Below are 23,375 nucleotides of genomic sequence, written 5' to 3'. Positions count from 1 at the left end.
ATCTCTATTGGCAAGTTTAATTATGACATCAATATCTTCCATCTCAGCAGGTGCAATATCATGCATAACTTCTTTGTATAAGGAATAAGGTATTGCACTAGCACTAGCACCCATATCACATAAGCCATGATAACAATGATCTCCTATTTTAATAGAAATAACAGGCACACCTACCACAGGTCTATGTTTATCTTTATCACAAGGTTTAGCAATTCTAGCAGTTTCACCTTCGAACTAAATAACATGCCCATCAATATTATCAGACAAAAGATCTTTAACAATAGCAATATTAGGTTCTACTTTAACTTGCTCAGGAGGTGTATAAGTTCTAATATTGCTTTTACGAACAACAGTTGAAGCTTTAGCATGATCCTTTATTCTAACAGGGAAAGGTGGTTTCTCAATATAAGAAGTAGAAACAATAGGATCATTATAAGTGACAGTCTTTTTTTCAACTTTAATAGGTGCAACTACTTTTACTTCTATGGGAGGATGATATTTAAACCACTTCTCCTTAGCAAGATCAACATAAGTAGCAAAAGATTCACAGAAAGAAGCTACTATCTCAGAGTCAAGTTCATATTTAGTGCTAAACTTATGGAAAATATCGGTATCCATAAAAGATTTAACACAATCAAACTTAGGATGTCATACCTGACTCCTTACCTTCGTCGAGGTCCCAATCTTCAGAGTTGCGTTTAATTATATCCAATAAATTCCATTTGAATTCAGTAGTCTTTATCATAAAAGAGCCAGCACAAGAAGTATCGAGCATGGTGCGATTGTTATCAGAAAGCTGAGCATATAAATTTTGAATAATCATTTTTCTTGAGAGCTCATGATTGGGGCATGAATATAACATTGATTTAAGTCTCCCCCAAGCTTGAGCAATGCTTTCTCCTTCGCGAGGCCAGAAATTATATATATAATTGCGATCAGGATGAACAAGATGCATAGGGTAATACTTTTCATGAAATTCCAGCTTCAATCTTTTATAGTCCCATGATCTCATATCATCACATAGCCTATACCATATCAATGCGTCTCCCTTCAAAGATAAAGGGAAGACCTTCTTGTTAGCAAAATCATCGGGTATACCTGCAAGCTTAAATAATCCACAAACTTCATCCACATATATTAAGTGCTCATCAGGATGCTTTGTTCCATCTCCTGTAAAAGGGTTAGCTAGCAGTTTTTCCATCATACCCGAAGGAAATTCAAAAGGAGTTTCATTTTCAATAGGTTCAGTAGGTTGAGGAGCAACTCTTTGCTCTACTGGATGGGGTGAAGATACCCCGAACAAGCCCCTCAGAGAATTACTTTCCATAGTAACAAGTGACAGTAAATTTCAGCACACTATATAAATTTTTCCTTACCAAATTCCACCTACCAAAGGCGCTACACTCCCCGGCAACGACGCCAGAAAAGAGTCTTGATGACCCACAAGTATAGGGGATCTATCTAGTCCTTTCGATAAGTAAGAGTGTCGAACCCAACGAGGAGCAGAAGGAAATGATAAGCGGTTTTCAGCAAGGTATTCTCTGCAAGTACTGAAATAAGTGGTAACAGATAGTTTTCTGGCGGGATAAATTGTAACGAGCAACAAGTAACAAAAGTAAATAAAGTGCAGCAAGGTGGCCCAATCCTTTTGTAGCAAAGGACAAGCCGGAAAAAACTCTTATAATAGGAAAAGCGATCCCGAGGACACATGGGAATATCGTCAAGCTAGTTTTCATCATGTTCATATGATTCGCGTTCGATACTTTGATAATTTGATATGTGGGTGGACCGGTGCTTGGGTGTTGTTCTTACTTGAACAAGCATCCCACTTATGATTAACCTCTATTGCAAGCATCCGCAACTACAACAAAAGTATTAAGGTAAACCTAACCATAGCATGAAACATATGGATCCAAATCAGCCCCTTATGAAGCAACGCATAAACTAGGGTTTAAGCTTCTGTCACTCTAGCAACCCATCATCTACTTATTACTTCCCAATGCCTTCCTCTAGGCCCAAATAATGGTGAAGTGTTATGTAGTCGACGTTCACATAACACCACTAGAGGCTAGACAACATACATCTTATCAAAATATCAAACGAATACCAAATTCACATGACTACTCATAGCAAGACTTCTCCCTTGTCCTCAGGAACGAACGTAATTACTCACAAAGCATATTCATGTTCATAATCAGAGGGGTAATAATATGCATATAGGATCTGAACATATGATCTTCCACCAATTAAACCAACTAGCATCAACTACAAGGAGTAATCAACACTACTAGCAACCTACTAGCACCAATCCCGGACTTTGAGACAAGAATTGGATGCAAGATATGAACTAGGGTTTGGAGATGAGATGGTGCTGGTGAAGATGTTGATGGAGATTGCCCTCTCCTGATGAGAGGAGCGTTGGTGATGACGATGGTGGTGATTTCCCCCTCCCGGAGGGAAGTATCCCCGGCAGAACAGCTCTGCCGGAGCTCTAGATTGGATCCGCCAAGGTTCCGCCTCGTGGCGGCGGAGTCTCGTCCCGAAAAGTTCCTTCTTATTTTTTTCTCATTGAAAGACCTCATATAGGAGAAGATGGACGTCGGAGAGCCACCAGGGGGCCCACGAGGTAGGGCCGCGCCCTAGGGGGGCGCCCCCCACCCTCGTGAGAAGGGTGTGGGCCCCCTGGCCTTCATCTTTGGCGAGGATTTTTCTTTATTTATTTTAAGATGTTTCATGGAGTTTCAGGACTTTTGGAGTTGCGCAGAATAGGTCTCTAATATTTGCTCCTTTTCCAGCCCAGAATTCCAGCTGTCGGCATTCTCCCTCCTTATGTAAACCTTGTAAAATAAGATAGAATAGCCATAAGTATTGTGACATAAAGTGAAATAATAGTCCATAATGCGATAAATATCGATATAAAAGCATGATGCAAAATGGACGTATCACCCCCCGTCCAGCCGAGGTGACGTGATATGTCAGTACGCCGAGTTGACGATACTGCCCAACCCGGATCATTTTCCTGTGCACAAAAAATAGTGCAAACCGGAGATAATAGTAATGATAATAAAAAAATGTTGCATAATAAATAATTTATGCAAAGTGAGTAATAAAAGAAACATGGCCTGGCGCCGAAGTCAATGTCGATGCAGGGCGCCGGTGTGATGCGGTAAAGGTGTGGCAAAGCCTAAATTCACAGGTCGGTCCAAGTTCTAGATGCGGCATCCGCCGGACTATGTACGGAAACTGACCGAACCACCACGCGACCGTCGTTAGTGTGGCCATCATTCGATGGACCCGTGTACGGATGATGGAACAAATCATAGTAATAATTTCTTGGGAAAACTAAACCCCAACAAGCAAAAATTACTAGGATTAATAGCACCTGGTTTATTGGTTGTAACAATCCGAAAAAGGTGACTCTCAAAATTGGGACTCGATCCGCACACCCATTACCTGATGGGTGATAAAGTGACAGCAGGGCGATGCTGGCAAAGGTTGGCTTGCGGAGGCAAAGCCCTCGGTCCAGCTAACGTGACGAAGCTGGTCGGCTAGTGACGCTGAAGTCTCCGGAGTAGGTTGATGAAGAGATGGCGAAGCCCCCAGTCCAGCCGAGATGTCGAAGCCTTGATGTCAGCCGATGAGTCGAAGTATGTCGGCGTGATGGACACCGGCTTGAAGGAGCAACAGTGCGGCCCTGCCGATGCAGGTCGTGACGTGGTCAATGCCGGCTTAATGAAGTGACCGTGCGGCGATGCCGGTGTGCCCGCTCCGTGTAATCCGTGGGGCGGTGATGTTGGTGATGATTTATCCTTCGTGATGCCGAAATCTTGTTCGGCTTGCCGAGATGATGATCCGAAGAGGTTGAGCTCGGCTCAACAAAGTGACGACATGTCTAGCGCAGGTCGGGAGCCTTGGAGCAATATTGCCGGACTGGTTTGACACCAGCATGATGATGAAGATAACCTCAGGGGAGGCTTAAAATTTTACGGGCACGTGTTTAAAAACGACGCACAATACCCTAGAAGAGAATTCCTCTAAAAAGGTTGTTCAATATCACGTTCATAAAGAAACATGAATTCGGGTCGGATCCGTATTTGCGCAGAAAACATATCCGAAAATTGGTCCACTCATCGGAAGGTTCCCGGAGTTTGAACCGCCGGATCAAGATAAAATTTGGAGGGGTGGTAGATATGGGAATTCCGCAGTAGATGAACGGTTGGATCTTCCATAGGACCTCCGAGCTGGGCTCTGGAGACCACGCCCTAAACTCATCCAGATTCCCGTCCAGATTTGACACGGCTCCGGTATATTGTAGATTGCCGGAGATTCCTCCATCGGAACTCGATGAAATTTTGCATGGCTGTTGTAGACGTAATTCCGCACTATTACACTGAAGCAATCGTCAAACCGACGCTCGAGGAGGCGGTGGCGGCGGATACGAGTTCGCTGTCCAAAAAAACAGCACGGTCGCCCGAGGGCAATGTTGACGTTGAGCCCCCGGTCTCCCTGGATGATTCCTCCATTATCTTGATAGAGATCGGAGTTGATGTTGATGAAGTCCCTCATCCGAACATGACGATCGGAGGTAGGGCACAGTCCTCGGTCCAGCTAAGGTGACCGGCCGAGCCGGTGACGAAGAAGCCAGCGTCGCAGTTGACCTGCGGGCGAGCCATTGATCCTTTTGCCGATCACACAACGGAACTCTCAATGAAAGCACCAATGTCGGTGTCAAAACCGGCGGATATCGAGTAGGGGGTCCTGAACTGTGCGTCTAGGATCGATGGTAACAGGAGGCAGGGGACACGATGTTTACCAGGTTCGAGCCCTCTTGATGGAGGTAATACCCTACATCCTGCTTGATTGATCTTGATGATATGAGTATTACAAGAGTTGATCTACCACGAGATCGTAGAGGCTAAACCCTAGAAGCTAGCCTATGGTATGATTGTATGTATATGATCTATCGACTAGCCTGGCCTCGGTTTATATAATGCACCAGAGGCCTAGGATAACAACAGTCCTAGCCGAATACGTCGGTGGGGAGGAGTCCTTGTCTTGATCGTCAAGTCTTGTGGAATCTTCCTTGTATGCGGCAGCTGTCCGAACTGGCCCATGAGTATACGGCCATGGGTGTCCTCGGCCCAATCTAACAAATCGGGAGATGACGTGTTGAGTACCCCCTAGTCCAGGACACCGTCAGGCCTAATCTCTACTTTGCCATGCCTGTTGGGCCTTCTGCAGGCCTGAGTCCTGGCCCATTGTAGGGTTTCTAGTCGTATTCAGGCCGTGGAGGTCCAGTAGGTGGCATTTTTTATTTTTTTATTTTTATTTTTTATTTCTACTTAAAACTAAATATTTATAATTTTTTAGTGATTTCTTTTTGCTTTTAGGTCACAAAAATTATAAACTTTCTGTTAGTGTCATTAGTTTTAAATTTGACTTTTTTAAAATGTATGTGAATCACTAGTTTTATGTATAAATTTACTATAAAAATAGATTTTTGAGTGATTCTTTTTCCTGCTATTTAATAGTACTGTGTTTTATAAATTATGTTTGCTATTAATGTGTTGAACAAAAATACTTTGTTAATATAAGTTGTATAAATTTTATATAATTTTATTTTAATACTAGAGGTTTATAAAAGCTTTTTAGTTGATTCCTTTTGCTATTATAGTTTTATAAAAGCTTTTAGTTGATTCTTTTTGCTATTGAAGAATATTATAGTTTTATTTTAGTTCATCATAGCAGAATATTTTAATTGATTTTAGTTTTTTAGTTGATCATAACAAATATTATAGTTTTATGCATTTTATTATTTTTCATGCATTTATTGCTTTTTGAGCTATAAGACCCGAAAATTGAAAAGCATTTCAAATGAACTCCGATAAGGTTGCAAATTGGCATGGTATCATCATTTCACACGGAAACTCGTCTGTTACAACATGCATTTTATTTCTTCACATGTAACTGAAGTGATATTCTAGATCAAAGGCATCATAATAATAGTTGTAGAGAGAAAGTCTTCACTTTTTCTTTGCTTGTGTCGTTTGCTTATTGCGCCGTAACCATGGATAATCTTCATCGTTTATTAGGATGCTTGGGTCGGCCTTGACTTTGAAGGGAGGAACTTCAGGAAACTTTTCATAATCTTCAAACATGTCTGTCTTGCCCTCCACTCCCACGATGTCCCTTTTTCCTGAAAGAACTATGTGGCGCTTTGGCTCATCGTATGATGTATTCGCTTCCTTATCTTTTCTTTTTCTCGGTTTGGTAGACATGTTCTTCACATAGATAACATGTGCCACATCATTGGCTAGGATGAACGGTTCGTCAGTGTGCCCAAGATTGTTCAGATCCACTGTTGTCATTTCGTACTGTGGGTCTACCTATACCCCGCCTCCTGACAGATTGACCCATTTGCACTTAAACAAAGGGACCTTAAAATCATGTGCGTAGTCAAGTTTTCATATGTCCAATATGTAACCATAATATGTGTCCTTTCCACTCTTGGTTGTTGCATCAAAGAGAACACCGTTGTTTTGATTGGTGCTCTTTTGATCTTGGGTAATCGTGTAAAATGTATTCCCATTTATCTTGCATCCTTTGTAAGTCAATACAGTCGAAGATGGTCCCCTGGACAACGAGTACAGCTCATCACAAATAGTGTTGTCACCTCTGAGACGTGTTTCCAACCAACTGCTGAAAGTCCTGATATGTTCACATGTAATCCAGTCGTCGCACTGCTCCGGGTGTTTGGAGCGCAGACTGTTCTTGTGTTCATCGACATACGGGGTCACCAAGGTAGAGTTATGTAGAACTGTGTAGTGTGCTTGAGACCAAGAATATCCGTCCATGCATATTATTGAGTCCCCTCCAAGCGTGTCTTCTTCAGTCAGTCTCCCCTCATGCTGCGATTTAGAGAGACCTATCTTCTTAAGGCCAGGAATGAAGTCAACACAAAACCCAATGACATCCTCTGTTTGATGGCCCATGGAGATGCTTCCTTCTGGCCTAGTGCGGTTACGGACATATTTCTTTAGAACTCCCATAAACCTCTCAAAGGGGTACATATTGTGTAGAAATACGGGGCCCAGAATGACAATCTCGTCAACTAGATGAACTAGGACGTGTGTCATGATATTGAAGAAGGATGGTGGGAACACCAGCTCGAAACTGACAAGACATTGCGCCACATCACTCCTTAGCCTTGGTATGATTTCTGGATCGATCACCTTCTGAGAGATTGCATTGAGAAATGCACATAGCTTCACAATGGCTAATCGGACGTTTTCCGGTAGAAGCCCCCTCAATGCAACCAGAAGCAGTTGCGTCATAATCACGTGGCAGTCATGAGACTTTAGGTTCTGGAACTTTTTCTCTGGCATATTTATTATTCCCTTTATATTCGATGAGAAGCCAGTCGGGACCTTCATACTAAGCAGGCATTCAAAGAAGATTTCCTTCTCTTCTTTGGTAAGAGCATAGCTGGAAGGACCTTCATGCTGCTTTGGAGGCATGCCGTCTTTTTCGTGCAAACGTTACAGGTCCTCCCGTGCCTTGGCTATATCTTTTGTCTTCCCATACATGCACAAGAAGCCTAGCAGGTTCACGCAAAGGTTCTTCGTCACGTGCATCACGTCGATCAAAGAGCGGACCTCTAGGTCTTTCCAGTAGGGTAGGTCCTAAAATATAGATTTCTTCTTCCACATGGGTGCGCGTCCCTCAGCGTCATCGGAACAGCTAGTCCGCCAGGACCCTTTCCAAAGATTACGTGTAAATCATTGACCATAGCAAGTACGTGATCACCAGTACGCATGGCGGGCTTCTTCCGGTGATCTACCTCGCCTTTGAAATGCTTGCCTTTCTTTCGACATTGATGGTTGGTCAGAAGAAATCGGCGATGGCCCAGGTACACATTCTTTCTGCATTTATCCAGGTATATACTTTCGGTGCCAGCTAAATAGTGTGTGCATGTGTGGTATCCCTTATTTGTCTGTCCTGAAAGGTTAGTGAGAGTGGGCCAATCGTTGATGGTTACAAACAGCAACGCATGCAGATTAAATTCCTCCTGTCTGTGCTCATCCCACGCACGTACACCGTTTTCATTCCACAACTATAAAAGTTCTTCAACTAATGGCCTTAGGTACACATCAATGTCGTTGTCGGGTTGCTTAGGGCCTTGGATGAGAATTGGCATCATAATGAACTTCCGCTTCATGCACATCCAAGGAGGAAGGTTATACATACATAGAGTCACGGGCCAGGTGTTGTGATTGCTGCTCTGCTCCCCGAAAGGATTAATGCCATCCGCGCTTAAAGCAAACCATACGTTCCTTGGGTCACCTGCAAACTCAGCCAAATACTTTCTCTCGATTTTTCTCCACTACGACCCATCAGCGGGTGCTCACAACTTCCCGTCTTTCTTACGGTCCTCACTGTGCCATCGCATCAACTTGGCATGCTCTTTGTTTCTGAACAGTCGTTTCAACCGTGGTATTATAGGAGCATACCACATCACCTTCGCAGGAACCCTCTTCCTGCGGGGCTCGCCATGAACATCACCAGGGTCATCTCGTCTGATCTTATACTGCAATGCACCGTATACCGGGCATGCGTTCAAATCCTTGTACGCATCGCGGTAGAGGATGCAGTCATTAGGGCATGCATGTATCTTCTTCACCTCCAATCCTAGAGGGCATACGACCTTCTTTGCCGCGTACGTACTGTCGGGCAATTCGTTATCCTTTGGAAGCTTCTTCTTCAATATTTTCAGTAGCTTCTCAAATCCTTTGTCAGGCACATCATTCTCTGCCTTCCACTGCAGCAATTCCAGTACGGTACCGAGCTTTGTGTTGCCATCTTCGTAATTGGGGTACAACCCTTTTTTGTGATCCTCTAACATGCGATCGAACTTCAGCTTCTCCTTTTAACTTTCACATTGCGTCCTTGCATCGACAATGACCCGATGGAGATCATCATCATTGGGCACATCGTCTGGTTCCTATTAATCTTCAACAGCTTCCCCGTTGCAGCATCATCGGGCACATCATCTGGTTCCTCTTGATCTTCAGCAGCTCCCCCCGTTGCAGCATCACCGTATTCAGGGGGCACATAGTTGTCATCGTCCTCTTCTTCTTCGTCGTCTTCCAGCATAACCCCTATTTCTCCGTGCCTCGTCCAAACATTATAGTGTGGCATGATACCCTTGTAAAGCAGGTGGGTGTGCAGGATTTTCCGGTTAGAGTAAGACATCGTATTCCCACATTTAGGGCATGGACAACACATAAAACCATTTTGCTTGTTTGCCTCAGCCACTTCGAGAAATTCATGCACGTCCTTAATGTACTCGGAGGTGTGTCTGTCACCGTACATCCATTGCTGGTTCATCTGCGTGCATTATATATAATTATGTGTGTCAAAAGTAAGAAAATCAGACAAGTATCTATCTAAAGTAAGAAAATCAGAAAGAAAATAAGAACAAGAGGCTCACCATGATGGTGCCGGCGATGAGATCGACGCGGGCGATCGACGGCGGTGAAAACGGGGACGGGGCGTGACGGACCGCTAAATCTAGACAAATCTCGGGAAAAATGGAGCTCCGAGGTCGAGCTTCGAGAGGAGAAAGCTTAACTAGTGTCGCTCGGGCATTTCATCGAACACCTCATGTGCATAGGAGGTGAGCTAGAGCACCCAAATGCCCTCCCCTCGCCGGCCAGAAAAAACAGAGCACTGTGGAGTGCTCTGCCGCGGCGAAGGGTATATATAGGCAACTTATTTGTCTCGGTTCGTCGTACGAACCGGTACTAATGCCCCCCCCTTCTGTCCCGGTTCTAGGCACGAACCGGTACTAATGCCCCCCCCCCTTCTGTCCCGGTTCTAGGCACAAACCGGTACCAATGGTTGTGGCCGAGGAGCACGGCCCATTGGTCCCGGTTCATGCCTAGAACCGGTACAAATGGATCCAGACGAACCGGGACCAATACCCACGAGGCCCCGGCCAGCCCCCTGGGCTCATGAACCGAGACTAATGCCCCCATGGGTCCCGATTCGTGAAGAACCGGGACTAATGGGCTGGCCAGGCCCGAACCAAAGCCCTGTTTTCTACTAGTGCTAGCAGGTCTAGGAGCGTGCTCGACATGCTGCCTGGGCATGCACATTGCCGTCGTTTCGTTGTCATTTTCCCACCTGTTTGGGGAAGGTTGTAGAACCGTCATTGGACTGATTTTTGTGTTTGTTTTGTTGGTTTTACCGGTTTCCCTTTTTTTCATTTTTCATTCTTTTTTTCCTTTTTAAAATTTGTGAACACTTTTTAAATCTTTGGATATTTTCCAAATTAAGGAATACTTTTTGAACCCCTAGACTTTTGAAATTTGATTTTGTTTTGAACATTCGCAAAGTTTTTTAGAATTACATGAATATTTTTATAGTTTCATGAATATTTTTAAATTTTGTAAAATTTTCTAAATTATGTTTTCTAAAATTATTGAACATTTAAAAAAATAGCAGCAGTTTTTAGACGGGTTTGAGAAGAAAAAAAACCACCCGAGCCTTGTGTAGCAGTAGCACCGACGAAACTGAATAAAACGACCAAAGTGAGTCGGCCCACCACGTGCCTCACTAAGCGCCTCACTGCAGGTGTTTGCACTGCGCCTCACGGACACGGTGAGGGTTAGTGACAAATAGGCAGTGCGAACATTTAAGAACTAATTGTAGCAAAATATCTATTTTTTATAAATATTTCTTAAAATTCTGAATAGTTTTTGACAAATGCAAAAAATGAAAAATTAGAACAATTAAGTTTTGAATAAAATGTTAATATCTGAACAGTTTTTAAAGCTAACATTTTTTGAAGGTATGAACATTTGTTTTCAAATATGAACATTATTTTTAAAATTCCAGAATATTTTTTGCATTGTAATTTTTTCTAAAATCGTTTTGAAAAGGGACAATTTTTAAAATTCTGATTTTTTTAAAACGCAAACATTTTTTGAAAAAGCTCACACAAATTTTGAAAACAGTAACATTGTTTGAATTTATGGACAAATTTTGAAATAAGAACGTTTATGAAATTTATGAGCATTTTTTGTAAAAAGAAAAAGAAACTTGAAAATAAGGAAAAATTAAACTAAAAAAGGAGAAAAAGAAAAGGCTAAAACAGTTTCAAGAACCTTCTAGAAGGTTACCAACACTAGTCAGGAGTCGGATTCACCGCTTGCCCGCTCGCGCTTAAATGTGTCGGCCTAGTTCGGTGCTCGCTTGCTTCGGCTCTATGCGGAAGGTCGACAAAACAACACACTGAGCGTCGTATAGGAAACACGGTGTGAACTAAGTCCACGCGTGATTGAGGGGTAATCCAACGTCCGAAATCACACAAAACCTTGCGGCGGTTGTTTGAGCCGATTCTGCCGCCGCAAGCGTTCTCTTGCACCCGTCACATCTCTGCCCTATCCCTACACACATGACCTTGCTGCCAAGTGCGAGCTCTGTGCATCATCTGTTTCAGGTAATATTATTACTCGACACCTTTCTTGATGCCTGATGCGGGGGGAGGGGGGATTCTCTCTCACTCTCACATTTTTACTTGTTTTTTTTTCCTTCTAACTATCTCTGCTGATATCGCTGCCATTTGCCAGGAAGCTGGCATGCATGCTATCCGCAAGAATCGATATGTTATCCTCCCAAAGGACTTCGAGAAGGGTTACCGAACGAACGTCAATAAGCCTGAAACAGACTTTGACTTCTACAAATGAGGCAACTAAGTGTTAAAAAGAGAATGCTTTGTTTTCAATCAAGTCCTCTCTATATGCTAGTACTAATGTAAATTGTAACCCTACATGTTCCTTAAAAAAAAATTGTCAGGACAGATTTTGTTGGCATGTTCTTTAAATACTCCGGCCTCCCCTCTCTCGAAATTCCTACTCTACCACAAGAGTGTCGCCGGGCCACACGCCGCACCAGTGCACCACCTCCAACTCCATCACTGCCGTGAGATCGCCGACACGTTTCCGACGAGCTCAACCACCCATTCAAACCAGCCGCTACCACCATTGCCATCCACGACAACCGACGCATCTCCTCGACATCATCCACACGCCCAACGATCACTGGGCGTTGATTTCATCGAGACCCGAGCCTCGCCACCACCGCCGACACCATGCGTCTCAATTGCATCGGGTTCGCTAATGCTTACTCCAAGTCTCACCATCATCATCCAAATCTTGAATATGAGTGGTATAAATACTTCATACGTGTAAAAACAGCAATAATATATATTTTATTACAGAAGAAAAACGACGCGCAGTCGCTGCCGAGCAAACATTAACACGGCCGAACATCACCGATTTAACCAACGCGACCCATCTGAAGCAAATGCGGGAGAAAATTCGAGCCACAAAATCGCGGCAACAGCCGCCGAAAACGAGGCCATCGGAAAGAGTAATGCTACACGTACAAATGAGTTACACCCCCTGAAAATAGGAGGGGGGGGGGGGCAAGTTTATGATTGGTTAGTAGATGGAAAAAATTCTAGTCAGCGTGTAATTGCGTGTAACTTTTTGTATGTTTAGCATTATTGCATCGGAAAAGTCGGCAAAATGAGAAGGAAACGGAGAAAATTCGAGAGGCAATTGGGGAAAAGAAAATGCGCATCGGCTGGCGACGACGGCGACGTGTGGAGTGGTGGCGGCTGGTCCCAAGCTCGGGCACACCGGTACCGATGCCGATGCTCCTCCCACTCCCCCAAGCCCAGCTCACCTAATACGCTCTCCCTTCTCTCTATCCACCCCCGCCTCCCTCGACTCGCCCGCTCGCCCGCCCGCGCCTCGCTCCGTCCCCGGGCGATGTCGTCGTCGTCGCCGCCGCTGTCGCCTCGCGGGGCGGAGGAGGGGGAGGAGGATGGGGGCACCGGGAGCGGCGGCGGCGTTGGCGGCGGCACGGTGTTCAGCTACGGGGAGGCGGGGTACTGGGACGCGCGCTACGTGGAGGAGGGCGGCGCGCCCTACGACTGGTACCAGCGCTACGCCGCGCTGCGCCCCTTCGTCCGCCGCTTCGTGCCGCCGGCCTCGCGCCTCCTCATGATCGGCTGCGGCTCCGCGCGTACGTCCTCCCCCCTCCCTCTTCCGCTCTCCTCCAGTCCTCCTCACAACTCCGTAGAGACTGTGCTCGAACTGAAGCAGCCAGCGTGTTGGTTGTGCTCGTCGTGGCGGTGCTCGCGCATTCGTCCGTCTCTCGTTTCCGGAAGTAGAAGTTTCCTTTCCTTTTCCTCTCCTCCTTTTCAGGTTCGGTTCAAATAGGTGCTCGATTGTGATTCGTGAATGGGGGTGATTGGCACACACCAGCGAGTGAGCGATCGATCTTTTGGATTAGATGCTTGCACAGAGCACGGTCAGCGTCTGTTGGGGTCGAAATTTGCTGTCACGGCAATAGTTTCCGGATAGCTCCTCGGCTAGGTGTATCTATTATATAACAACATGGCAATCAGATAATGTCATTCTATCAGTCCACACTCCACAGGCTGATATATATCACTTCCAGTAATCTGATAATTGTACTCTGGATGGGATAATGTGCTATAGTGCTACAGTTAGGCAACCTGTGAATTGATAGCGTTGTGATGTTGATGCCACACAAAATCAGTGGGGCATGCACAGTGTGTAAGTTAATTTTTCAGAGGGACTATGGAACCACACATCTGAATTCTGAAACCAGCACAGCTCTGTATGATAATCCAAACCAAAACCAACCTTGGTTCCACTTGTTGCCCAGTAACTCAAAGTTGCTCTGGAATTTTAGTATTATGGTGCGGACTATCTGTGCTGCATCGACGCGTTAAATGCATGGCAGCACATTTGATTTTCACTACTTGTATGAACGTTGTGTCGTATTATGTTACATTAGTCATATAGTTTCGTTACAGATATTTCAATGCTTATGCACACACACTAGGGGTTGGGTTTTGCACCCTCGATGGGCTGATCTGGATAGAGTTTAGGATGCGCTTTTAAATGTAGGCTCGATGATTACACTCCCTGTAAAGGGCAGCCCGGTGCACGTAGCTCCCGCTTGCGCAGGGTCCGGGGAAGGGTCCGACCACTTTTGGTCTATAGTACGCAGCCTTTCCCTACATTTCTGCAAGAGGCTGGATGATTACGCTCCCTGTGCTAATTTTAAATCTTCTCCCCGTGCTCTGCTGTTTGTAGTTATGTCAGAGGATATGGCCGCTGATGGCTACATGGAGATAATAAACATTGACATCTCTTCAGTTTTAATTGAGATGATGAGGAAGAAGTACTTCGATCTTCCACAGCTACAATGTATCCTTAAATATTTTACATTCCCTCTTTGTCCGGGAAGTGCAATCTAGTGTCTGTTGATTTCCTTATGAGCTGTAGACATGCAAATGGATGTTAGAGATATGAGTAAATTCTCTGACGAATCATTTGATTGTGCCATTGATAAAGGTGTGAATTTCTTAGTGGCTTTCTAACAAGTATTGAGTCTATTGACAACACTTTGCTTAATGCTGTTTGTTCTTTTTGTACATTTCTTAAAGGTACTTTGGACTCTTTGATGGTAAGTAGGTAACATTCTGTCATTGTGTCTTTTCCATATTTTGGTACTACTTCAACATCGCGGTCTTGTTGCTTCCAGTGTGGTGTGGAGGCTCCTCTCAGCGCAGCTCAGATGGTCCTGGAAGTGGACAGGTTCTTAATACTTTCACCCCCATTGAAGCATCACTGACAACCTCATGTACACCAATATATTGTTAAGTTCAGCATTCCTGCATTCTTATCAGTGGTATCTTCTGATTGTAGGCTACTTAAACCAGGGGGGGTCTTTATGTTGGTACGCAGTTTGGATAAGTTTCTTCGTAGTGCAGACTTAATATGTCATTTCCTGCCACTGATTGTAACGATCATTTTTTGTTTCTGAACTGCTAGATAACTTATGGTGATCCATCAGCGCGAATTCCTCACTTGAACCAACCAGTATGCAGTTGGAAAATTGTACTGTACATTCTGCGTACGTATTAGTATTATGTCAATTCGCAGATACGTTCAATTTTGGTCTGCAATGTTGAAAACTTTCCCTGCTTAATAAAAATAGAATCTCTGCTTGCTTGCTCATGAATAGGGTTTGCCCCACGTTTTGTGTAAATTCGAGCTTTAACTTGTGTAGTCAACACCACATAAAAATAGAATTCACAGTAGTGTAGTTCATAAGAACTTTACTTATAAGATTAAAACAGAACTGTTGTATGATCATTTTTTAATGCATTGCAGCAAGACCTGGATTCAAGGGAAACATAAGAAGATCTGTCTTTGACCCTGTTCCACTGACTGAGAGTGGTAGATTGCCTGAGGGCTTTGTTCTGGAGGATCCTGACTCTCATTATATTTATGTCTGCAAAAAGGGCCAAGAATTAACAGGGATAGATTCTCCAACCTTAAGCCACTTGAAGTTGCAAGATTCCGAGTGAGCTGTAGGATAATTCATCTCACAACATTTGTGCATTGTTGTGATCCTTACAAGATCAAACAGCGTGATGCTGCCACCATTATGGCCATCCAAAAATAGAAACTGTGCCTTTGCACGAGTACACATTTTTTTCAGTGATCTTGTAAGAATCGTCAAGTTATTATATTGTGTTACCACTGGTTGTAATGTGGAGCTGGAAGGAGGATATGATTGTTTGGCACATTTGAGGAACATAATTTATCCCAATTTCATCCTCTGTGCAATAGAAAAGAAATTGCCATTATTTATTGATCGTATTTTATTTCTGTGGAAGTAAAAACACCACCAATTCTTCAAGGAGTATATTCATGTGGTATGTTCTGAGTTTCTGCAAAAATTCTTGTTGCTGATGCCTTGAGATATCTGAGGCTTAGTCATATTGCAAGTTGCAGTGCTTTTATTATGCTTCTTAGCACATGGAAGGCAAATATTCAGATTTTGTAGTATCATTGCTTTGTTACCAAGATATAAATTTCATTCCCCTGGTTAGTCATTGTAACACATGGAGGCCCCAGCTTTTCAGCATGCAAGTTTGGCAATCACTATTCAGACTTGATAAAAATCATACATACTTTCTTTCTATGCAAAATCATTTTGCTGGCCTGCAGTTTCATGATCTGCGAAACGCGTAGATTTGATACTTCAATGGCTTTCTATATCTTACTTCACTTGATTTTGCTTGTTTCTTGTACTAAATGAAATTGATACAGCAACTGAAACCATGCAGCTTGGGATCACAGAGTTCACAGCATCCCCTGGTTTGGAGCCAACATATAAATTTCATTCCTGGTAAGTCATAGCAACATATGGAGGCGCAGCATCCTTTGGAGGCACCAGTATTGCAACATGCCATTTTGGCATAGATCTTCAGACTTAACAGAATACACCATACAGTTTCCTATCTAATATGGAAGCATTTGCTGACCTTGAGTTACATAGTCTGCGGAGCGCATGAGTTGATGATGGGTTTCTGTATCTAATTTTACTTGATTTTGCTTGTTTCGTGTACTTGAATCAAATGATACAACCTGCGAAGCTGCTGGTGTACTATCTTTTAGTGTAAAAACTTCTTTGCTTTTACTAATTTTGTTCGCATTCTTTGCAGTCAGGGAGAGCTTTGCCTGCAAGGAAATTCTGGACAAGCACAAGCGCTCGCCGCGGTTGGTAGCTGGGGACCTCATGGCCTGCTCCTCTAACAGTTACCAAGCTGAGGTCGCCCTTGTACTGCACAATGTATCCACCCACCTCTCCGGCATCCTGCATTCACAAGATCAAACAGATCATTACATTTACCGAGTCCGAGCAAAAGCAGGTAATAATCATTACGTGACAGCTTCAAGTTTTAAGATTCTCCTGAGTTTATCATCGGTTTCAAACTATTTCCGTGCACTTCTTTAGCAACTGAATTATGGAAGTTCACCGCAATTTGTTTGTTACTAGCTTGTTGTTGCAGTGAACAGATTTGGGAAGGGAAGGGAAGAGGAGAGTGCAAGTGCGCACCTTGGTGCTGCTGAACCATGGCCTCCATTTTGCCGCCACAGGGAGCTGGAGCTGGTTGACAGAGAGTCTGCTGGAAGTGACGGGCACTCTCCCGTCAGTGTCTCCACTGCAAACAAAAGGTCAGTGGCCAGCATTGCATCGTTTCACTTCTATTCTGGAACGTCACATCACATACTCTAATTAAGTAGTACTCCCTCTGTAAAGAAATATAAGATCGTTTAGATCACTACTGATCTGAAAATGCTCGTGATACACACCTGTAAACCCAGACTCTGATGTTGTTCTTCATCAGCTCCCGGATAATAGGCAGGACCGTTTTGGCGCTGTCGACCCAGCGTGTCAAGACTTCACTGAAAACAAAACAGATGGAATATTTTGCGAATTACGCCATATGTCTGAAGAAGAAGAAAAAAACTTGATCTGTCAATGTGATCTAGATTGAAAGGATGTGATTGCACATGGGCCACCCAGTCATCGGCATGGGCAAGTAGCAAGAGGAAAACAGAATCCCTAATAATTCAACCGCATGTTGCGCAAATGCATGTGCACAAACTTAAAGAAAGCAAGAACATATGGTGGTAGTTGCAATTCGGCATGTGCGCTGGGATGACGCCATGAATATAGGAAGAAGAACTAAATAATCAGATGATGCAGGTGATAACACCATCAGACCTTGGTAGTATCATGGTATGAGCACATCTTTCCTCGAGAACACGCAATATTAACTAGAGTATTCAGGTGGAGCTGGTACCACGCATGCATGACCTATCTTCTCATTTGTCAATTATTAACTCGAAGAAAATTGCCTCACGGCAAAAGCACCAATCTCCAGGAATCTGGACGCAGTCTCGCTGATCTACACCTAGATCATGCGCTGTGAGTTTGAGCAACCAGCCAGCCTTTGCTGCATCCTAGTATTAAATTACCACATTGCTTACAAGTTTGCATCTACTTTCTTGTGATGCACCTACCTACCTACCGTCCATGCACGCCGGGGGCACACACACAATATATAGTTACTGGATCATCATCTAGATCTTGTTGCGTAGCCTAGGATATTGGTAGGATGAAGTGTTGGTCTAAACTCTGAACTGGTCTGGTGGATGAACGCTTTTCGTGCAAGGGTATTGATTAGTGTGGTGTGTGTCTAGCGTGAGCAAGGGTTCACTGGAATCAACATATATATGATTGCCGCCTCCTCCATGTTGTGCAGCAAGATAAAGCAACCCGGTTAGTACTTAGTAGTTGAGGCATGATTGACGAGTCGCACAAAAGAAACTCCAATAATGCGGTGCCATGTCGACCCCTGATTGGGCTTCCTCGACCGGTCGGTCTCAGCTTGATTGTGCGCCGCACTGTGCTCCCAGATCATCACTAACACACACTTGTGCCGTCGTTGCCTAAGGGATTGCAGCTTGCAAGGCTCTGGTTGGTGCAAGCGACGGCCGGCTTAAGATATTTTTCGTCCAAGATAATGAAAGATGTTCATCTTTTTCTATTCTTTCTTGTTAACACTAGCTTAATTAATCTTGCTAGCTAAATTTGGGCAACTACCTACATTTGTCAAGGACAAAAAAAGTGGTGTAGTGTAGTGTAGATAGCATACCTGCAGGCCGACCAGGGGTGGTCGAGGCGGGTGACGTTGGCGTGCATCGCCTTCTGCACGTCCGGGCGGTTGAGGTACGCGTCCACGTAGTAGTCCGTGCACGGATCGAAGTTGTCGATCTGCCCACACGTACAACCCAAGCAAACTTGGTCACTAACCAATCAACATCCCTATGATGATGATCTAACGAGTAACGAACTAGCCTCATCGATCAGTTAGCATTTAGCACTGGTGGTACGGTGCTGCCACTGTACCGGCTGTGTGGTGTTGGATGGAAAGGCCGGAAGAACGTACCGAGGGGGCGATGGGCGGCGTGACGAGCTTCTCCGACTGGCAGTTGGGCGCGTAGATGTTGTAGATGTCGATGTCCCGGAGGCTCTCGCCGGCCGCGTCCGACGCGTCGTCGCAGAGCGCGTTCGACGCCGCGCCCGACGTGAAGTTGCAGTTCTTGTCGATGCCCTCGGCCGTCTCGTCGGAGATGAGCGCGTGCGTCCAGAAGAAGTCGTACATGCCCTTGCTGTCCGTCCAGTCGTTGATCACCGCGTTCCCAATCTGTCCAGTTTTTCACACCACACGCCCCACCCAACCAAACCGTCGTCAGGGGTGACAAGACTGAGGTTGACGTGTGTGGCCGGCCGGATTATGTCTTACCATGATGCCTTTGAGGTTGATGGCCGGGGAGGCGTGGCGGAGGATGGCGTGGGCCAGCTGCGGCACGTAGTGCCCGGCGTAGCTCTCGCCGGTGATGTAGAACTCCCGGCCCTTGTACTCCGGGAAGCGCTCCAGCCAGTTGGCCAGGAACTGGTACGCGTCCTCCGCCGTCTTGTTGTCCCCGCTCCGGCCGTAGTCCGCCGTCGTGTTCGAGTACGAGTACCCCACCCCCGCCGGGCTCTCCAGGAACAGCACGTTCGCCGCTGCACCATATATTGATTGCCCGGTCGATCACTTGTCTTGTCAGTAACTGTCAATGGCTCGCAGGCTGGGGCCGCGGTGAACTCGAGAGCGTGGTGACTGCGTACCGTGGTTCCAGGAGTAGGGGTTGCGGTAGAGCGTCTTGCCGTCGCTCATGACGCGGAACGGGCCGAGCTCCTCCATGGCTCCGTACCCCAGCGACGAGCACCCGGGCCCCCCGTTGAGCCACAGGAGGAGCGGCTTGCCCTTGGACGACGACCCGTCGCCGTTGCCGCCGACGGCCTCGGCGAGGTAGTAGAACAGCGCGCGCCCGGCCGCCGCGTCCACCGTCACGTACCCGGCGTACTGCGCGAAGTCCACGCTGCTCGGCTGCCCGGGCAGCGCCTCCACGCGGTCGGCCTCCTTGCGCCCGGCCTCCGCCGCAGCCGCCGCCGGCGCGGGTCTACCCGTCGCCTTCGTCGTCGTCTCCTCCGCCAGCGACTCCCAGGACGCGCGGGAGGACGGCGACCCGCGCAGCCGGTTCAGGTAGTCGCCCTGCCGCGTGCGCCGGGGCTTCGCCGCCGCGGCCGTGCCGGGGCCCAGCACGAGGCATTGCACCGCCACCAGCAGCACGAGTGCCACCACTGGGCTCTTCATGGCGCGCGCCGGCACTGCTCGATCGGACGGTCGTCGGAGCGAGCTAGAACACGCTGGAGCGCACTGAGGACGGCGGGTGTCTGCGTCGCTGTGGCCTGGTATTTATAGGGCGGGAACCCGGAGGCCGGAGGCTACCAATTGAATTTGGACGTGGGACAAATGGTGACGGGTAGGAGCCCGCCGGTGGCACGGTTCTAATCCGATACAAGATAGATCGTCCATTTGATCCGTCCATGCGTCCACTAGGCACATGCTTGCGAGAGCAGCGTTTTGGCTCCCAGGCTCCGATGAGCCCCGGAGTGAATAAAAAATAGTTAAAAATATTAAATAAATTCAAAAGATTACAAATTTTTTTGTAGAGAAAGATGACTGGGTGTGTTATGTCCATGCCAAATTTCAGAGCATTTGAAATTTGACATGCATCTCACACACTCAATCATCTTACATGCAAAAAAAAAAATCTTGAATTTTTTCTACTAATTTTTTAAAATTTACTGGTCACCCGGTGCCGATGAGCCTGGGCTCTTAATTGGATATCCCCGTGCTTTCATGCTAATGAATTTCTTCTGTTGAGCCCCATTTGCTGTTAGTCTGGTACTCGACAGAGAAGGGAACAGTGAAGTTGCAACTTGCAAGTTTCGTACTTGAAAACATAGGTAAGGTCATGCGGTTTCCTTTTCCTCCCACGCCACCTACGGTCTCAATTTTATCGGGTATTCCCCACCGGTTTTTCCTTGAGAACCATATTTAGTACAGATGAAGTATATATAACGAAATACTTCCTCCTTCCATCTATATAGGGTCTAATGCGTTTTTTAAGACCGCCTTTGACTATTGACAAGATTAACAGTACATGACATGCACAATGTGAAAATTATATCATTGAAAGCTCCTTTCACACATGAATTTAACGGTGTGATTTGTGTAAGTTGCATGTCATATATTATTGCTCTAATATTTGATCAAAGTTAGCCTCGAAAAATGCATTAGGCCCTATATAAATGGAAGGAGGGAGTATGTATTTGGCAATCCTGTGACAGATTGCAAAAATGCCACATCACCTGGATGCCGTCCATTTCAAATCCGACGCATGAGTTGGATGCCATCATTTTTTGATCGTACGGTCGTGATCTCGCCACTGGGTTACTGGAAACAGAGAGGATGGAGTAGAGACATATTTACGCATGCATGCCACCGCGAAGTGAACGCATACCGACCAAAGTCAAGTGGTTCCTTTCCTCTCTCACCATGCCGCGATAAGATGGAACTCCTGTTCGCCGCGGTCGTCAATACTCTGTATTCCTCCACCTCGATCCCATAGCTCGTCCTCAATCTCACCGCCGGCCGGGCCGGTCGTCCCTGTAGACTTCTCCATCAACGCCCAGTCGTTCGACTTCGATCTCAACTCCGCCGCTCGTCCTCGACCTCACAGCCACTCCACTCGTACACCGCCGGCTTGGCCGCTTTCCCCGTCTGAGCTGACCTCTGAGATCGTCGTTGTTCTGGTTCCCATCTGTGCTCGTCCCTGTTTTGCTTGTTCCTTTTGAGGTGAGCGAGGAAACTCCTCCTTGTAAACACATCCGAGCTCGTCCTTCCATGCTCGTCCCACACAATAGCAGCATTCGTCTGAAGGTCAGGTGCAGAAGCTAGACAGCACCTTCATGGACTGATAGGTTCGGGTACTGGCTGCAGCCCTCCATTACATCAACCGTAAGGTATAAATTCTAGGTAAGATCTGAATTCTAGGTAGGTGAGTTTTCTGGATTTTGTTGTACTAGCAGAGTAACTAATTCTAGGTGGGTGCTTTTCTGAATTCTGATGTACTAGCAGAGTAGCTAGTAGAGAATAAGCCGCCTGAGTGTGCTGGATCCTGGTGTGCAAAAATGATTGATATATATGCACAGATGTAGCACATGTATCAGTGGCATAACCACATTATTATGAGGTATTGCTAATCTGCCTTGACAGAACAGAACATAATCAAGATTATTTGTCGTTGTTCTTTTTCCAAAATTTTATAGTTTCGTCTAATTGAGTATGATTTCTTCTCCACATCTGGACATGATTCAGTTCAGCCATGAGCCATTCATACGATACTTGACAGTTTTGATTGTCTTTGACGCGCACATGATTAGCTCATAGTTTATATGGTGGGTTATATGTATGTTGTGAACAAGAAACTAAAAGTCCAAGCTCTATTCTGGATGTGACCTTCTTAGACCATCCTGCTGCTAGTTCAAGGAACCATATAATGCTGCCTCATGAGATTTTTCATCTAGTACATATGCAGAAACTCCATTAGCCTTCTATAAAGTAACATGCTCACATGAGAATGTTTGTTGTGAGAGTACTTGACCTGGGTTAGCATCTTAGCATGACATTCTAAACAAGCAAAATTACATTTTATTTCATTTCTGCTTGACGTGTCATGAACATATGTTGCCCATATTAACCATATCCATATTCTATTTCTATTTGTTGAAAAAATAACCAGGGTAACTTTTGTGTAAATAACACGGTAATATGTGCATTGCAGACCTGTAATGTAGGTGCAAACACCGGGATATTTTTAGACCCGAAGAAAAAGTTATTGAAAACATACCCATTGTAAATTCTTTGTAAGTAGTATGGTATATATGCACCATATACCTGATAATTTACGTATAAACACCGTAGTAACTATGACCATGAGAGGATTGTTGAAAATATACCCCGGTAATTTTTGTGTAAATAGCATGATAATATAGGCACCACAGACGTGATAACCTACGTACAAACATCATGTTAACTTTGACCATGGGAAAGGAAATTATCGAAAAGATACACCTGGTAAATTAAGTGTAAATAGCATGATAATATACGCACCGCAGACCTGATAACTTAGATGATAACATTAGGGAAATTTGAACCCGAGTAGAAAAATTGTTGAAACATACCCCCCTAAATCTATTTGAAAATAGCGGTAATATACGAACCGCATACCCAATAACTTGTGCAGTAACTTTGACCAACGAGGGGAAAAGGTTGTTGAAAACTATACCGCGGCAACTTACGTGAAAATAGCATGGTAATGTATGAACTGCATACCCGATAACTTACGTAAAAGCAGCGCAATAACTTTGACCAAGGGGAAAATAGTTGTTGAAAAACACACCCCAATAACTTATGTGAAAATAGCACGGTAATGTATGACCCGCATACCCAA

General features: G+C 45.2%; 2 protein-coding genes across 2 annotated transcripts; one reads left to right on the top strand and one right to left on the bottom strand.

Annotated features, from left to right (window-relative positions):
* Positions 1-12,708: 12,708 nt before the first annotated feature.
* Positions 12,709-15,760, top strand: LOC125535905 (S-adenosyl-L-methionine-dependent methyltransferases superfamily protein). The gene is made up of 8 exons (XM_048698976.2): positions 12,709-13,095; positions 14,199-14,312; positions 14,391-14,459; positions 14,552-14,571; positions 14,650-14,702; positions 14,814-14,844; positions 14,940-15,021; positions 15,282-15,760. Exons 1-8 carry the CDS (start codon positions 12,840-12,842, stop codon positions 15,476-15,478), a joined length of 822 nt encoding a protein of 273 aa, XP_048554933.2. The 5' UTR covers positions 12,709-12,839; the 3' UTR covers positions 15,479-15,760.
* A 498-nt stretch (positions 15,761-16,258) lies between these two features.
* Positions 16,259-20,260, bottom strand: LOC125535904 (serine carboxypeptidase II-3). Its single transcript, XM_048698975.2, has 7 exons — positions 19,642-20,260; positions 19,274-19,536; positions 18,917-19,174; positions 18,623-18,741; positions 17,274-17,366; positions 17,017-17,122; positions 16,259-16,773 (listed from the first exon to the last, which is right to left on the bottom strand). The coding sequence occupies exons 1-7, from the start codon at positions 20,168-20,170 to the stop codon at positions 16,597-16,599; spliced, it is 1,545 nt and encodes a 514-aa protein (XP_048554932.2). The 5' UTR covers positions 20,171-20,260; the 3' UTR covers positions 16,259-16,596.
* Between the last annotated feature and the right edge of the window lie 3,115 nt (positions 20,261-23,375).

The sequence above is a fragment of the Triticum urartu genome, chromosome 2A (genome assembly GCF_056163025.1).
Source record: "Triticum urartu cultivar PI428250 chromosome 2A, HENAU_Tu73, whole genome shotgun sequence".
NCBI classification, from domain to species: domain Eukaryota; kingdom Viridiplantae; phylum Streptophyta; class Magnoliopsida; order Poales; family Poaceae; genus Triticum; species Triticum urartu.
Note: the sequence above shows the minus strand (reverse complement) of the source record. Positions and strands in the feature narration are given on the sequence as shown.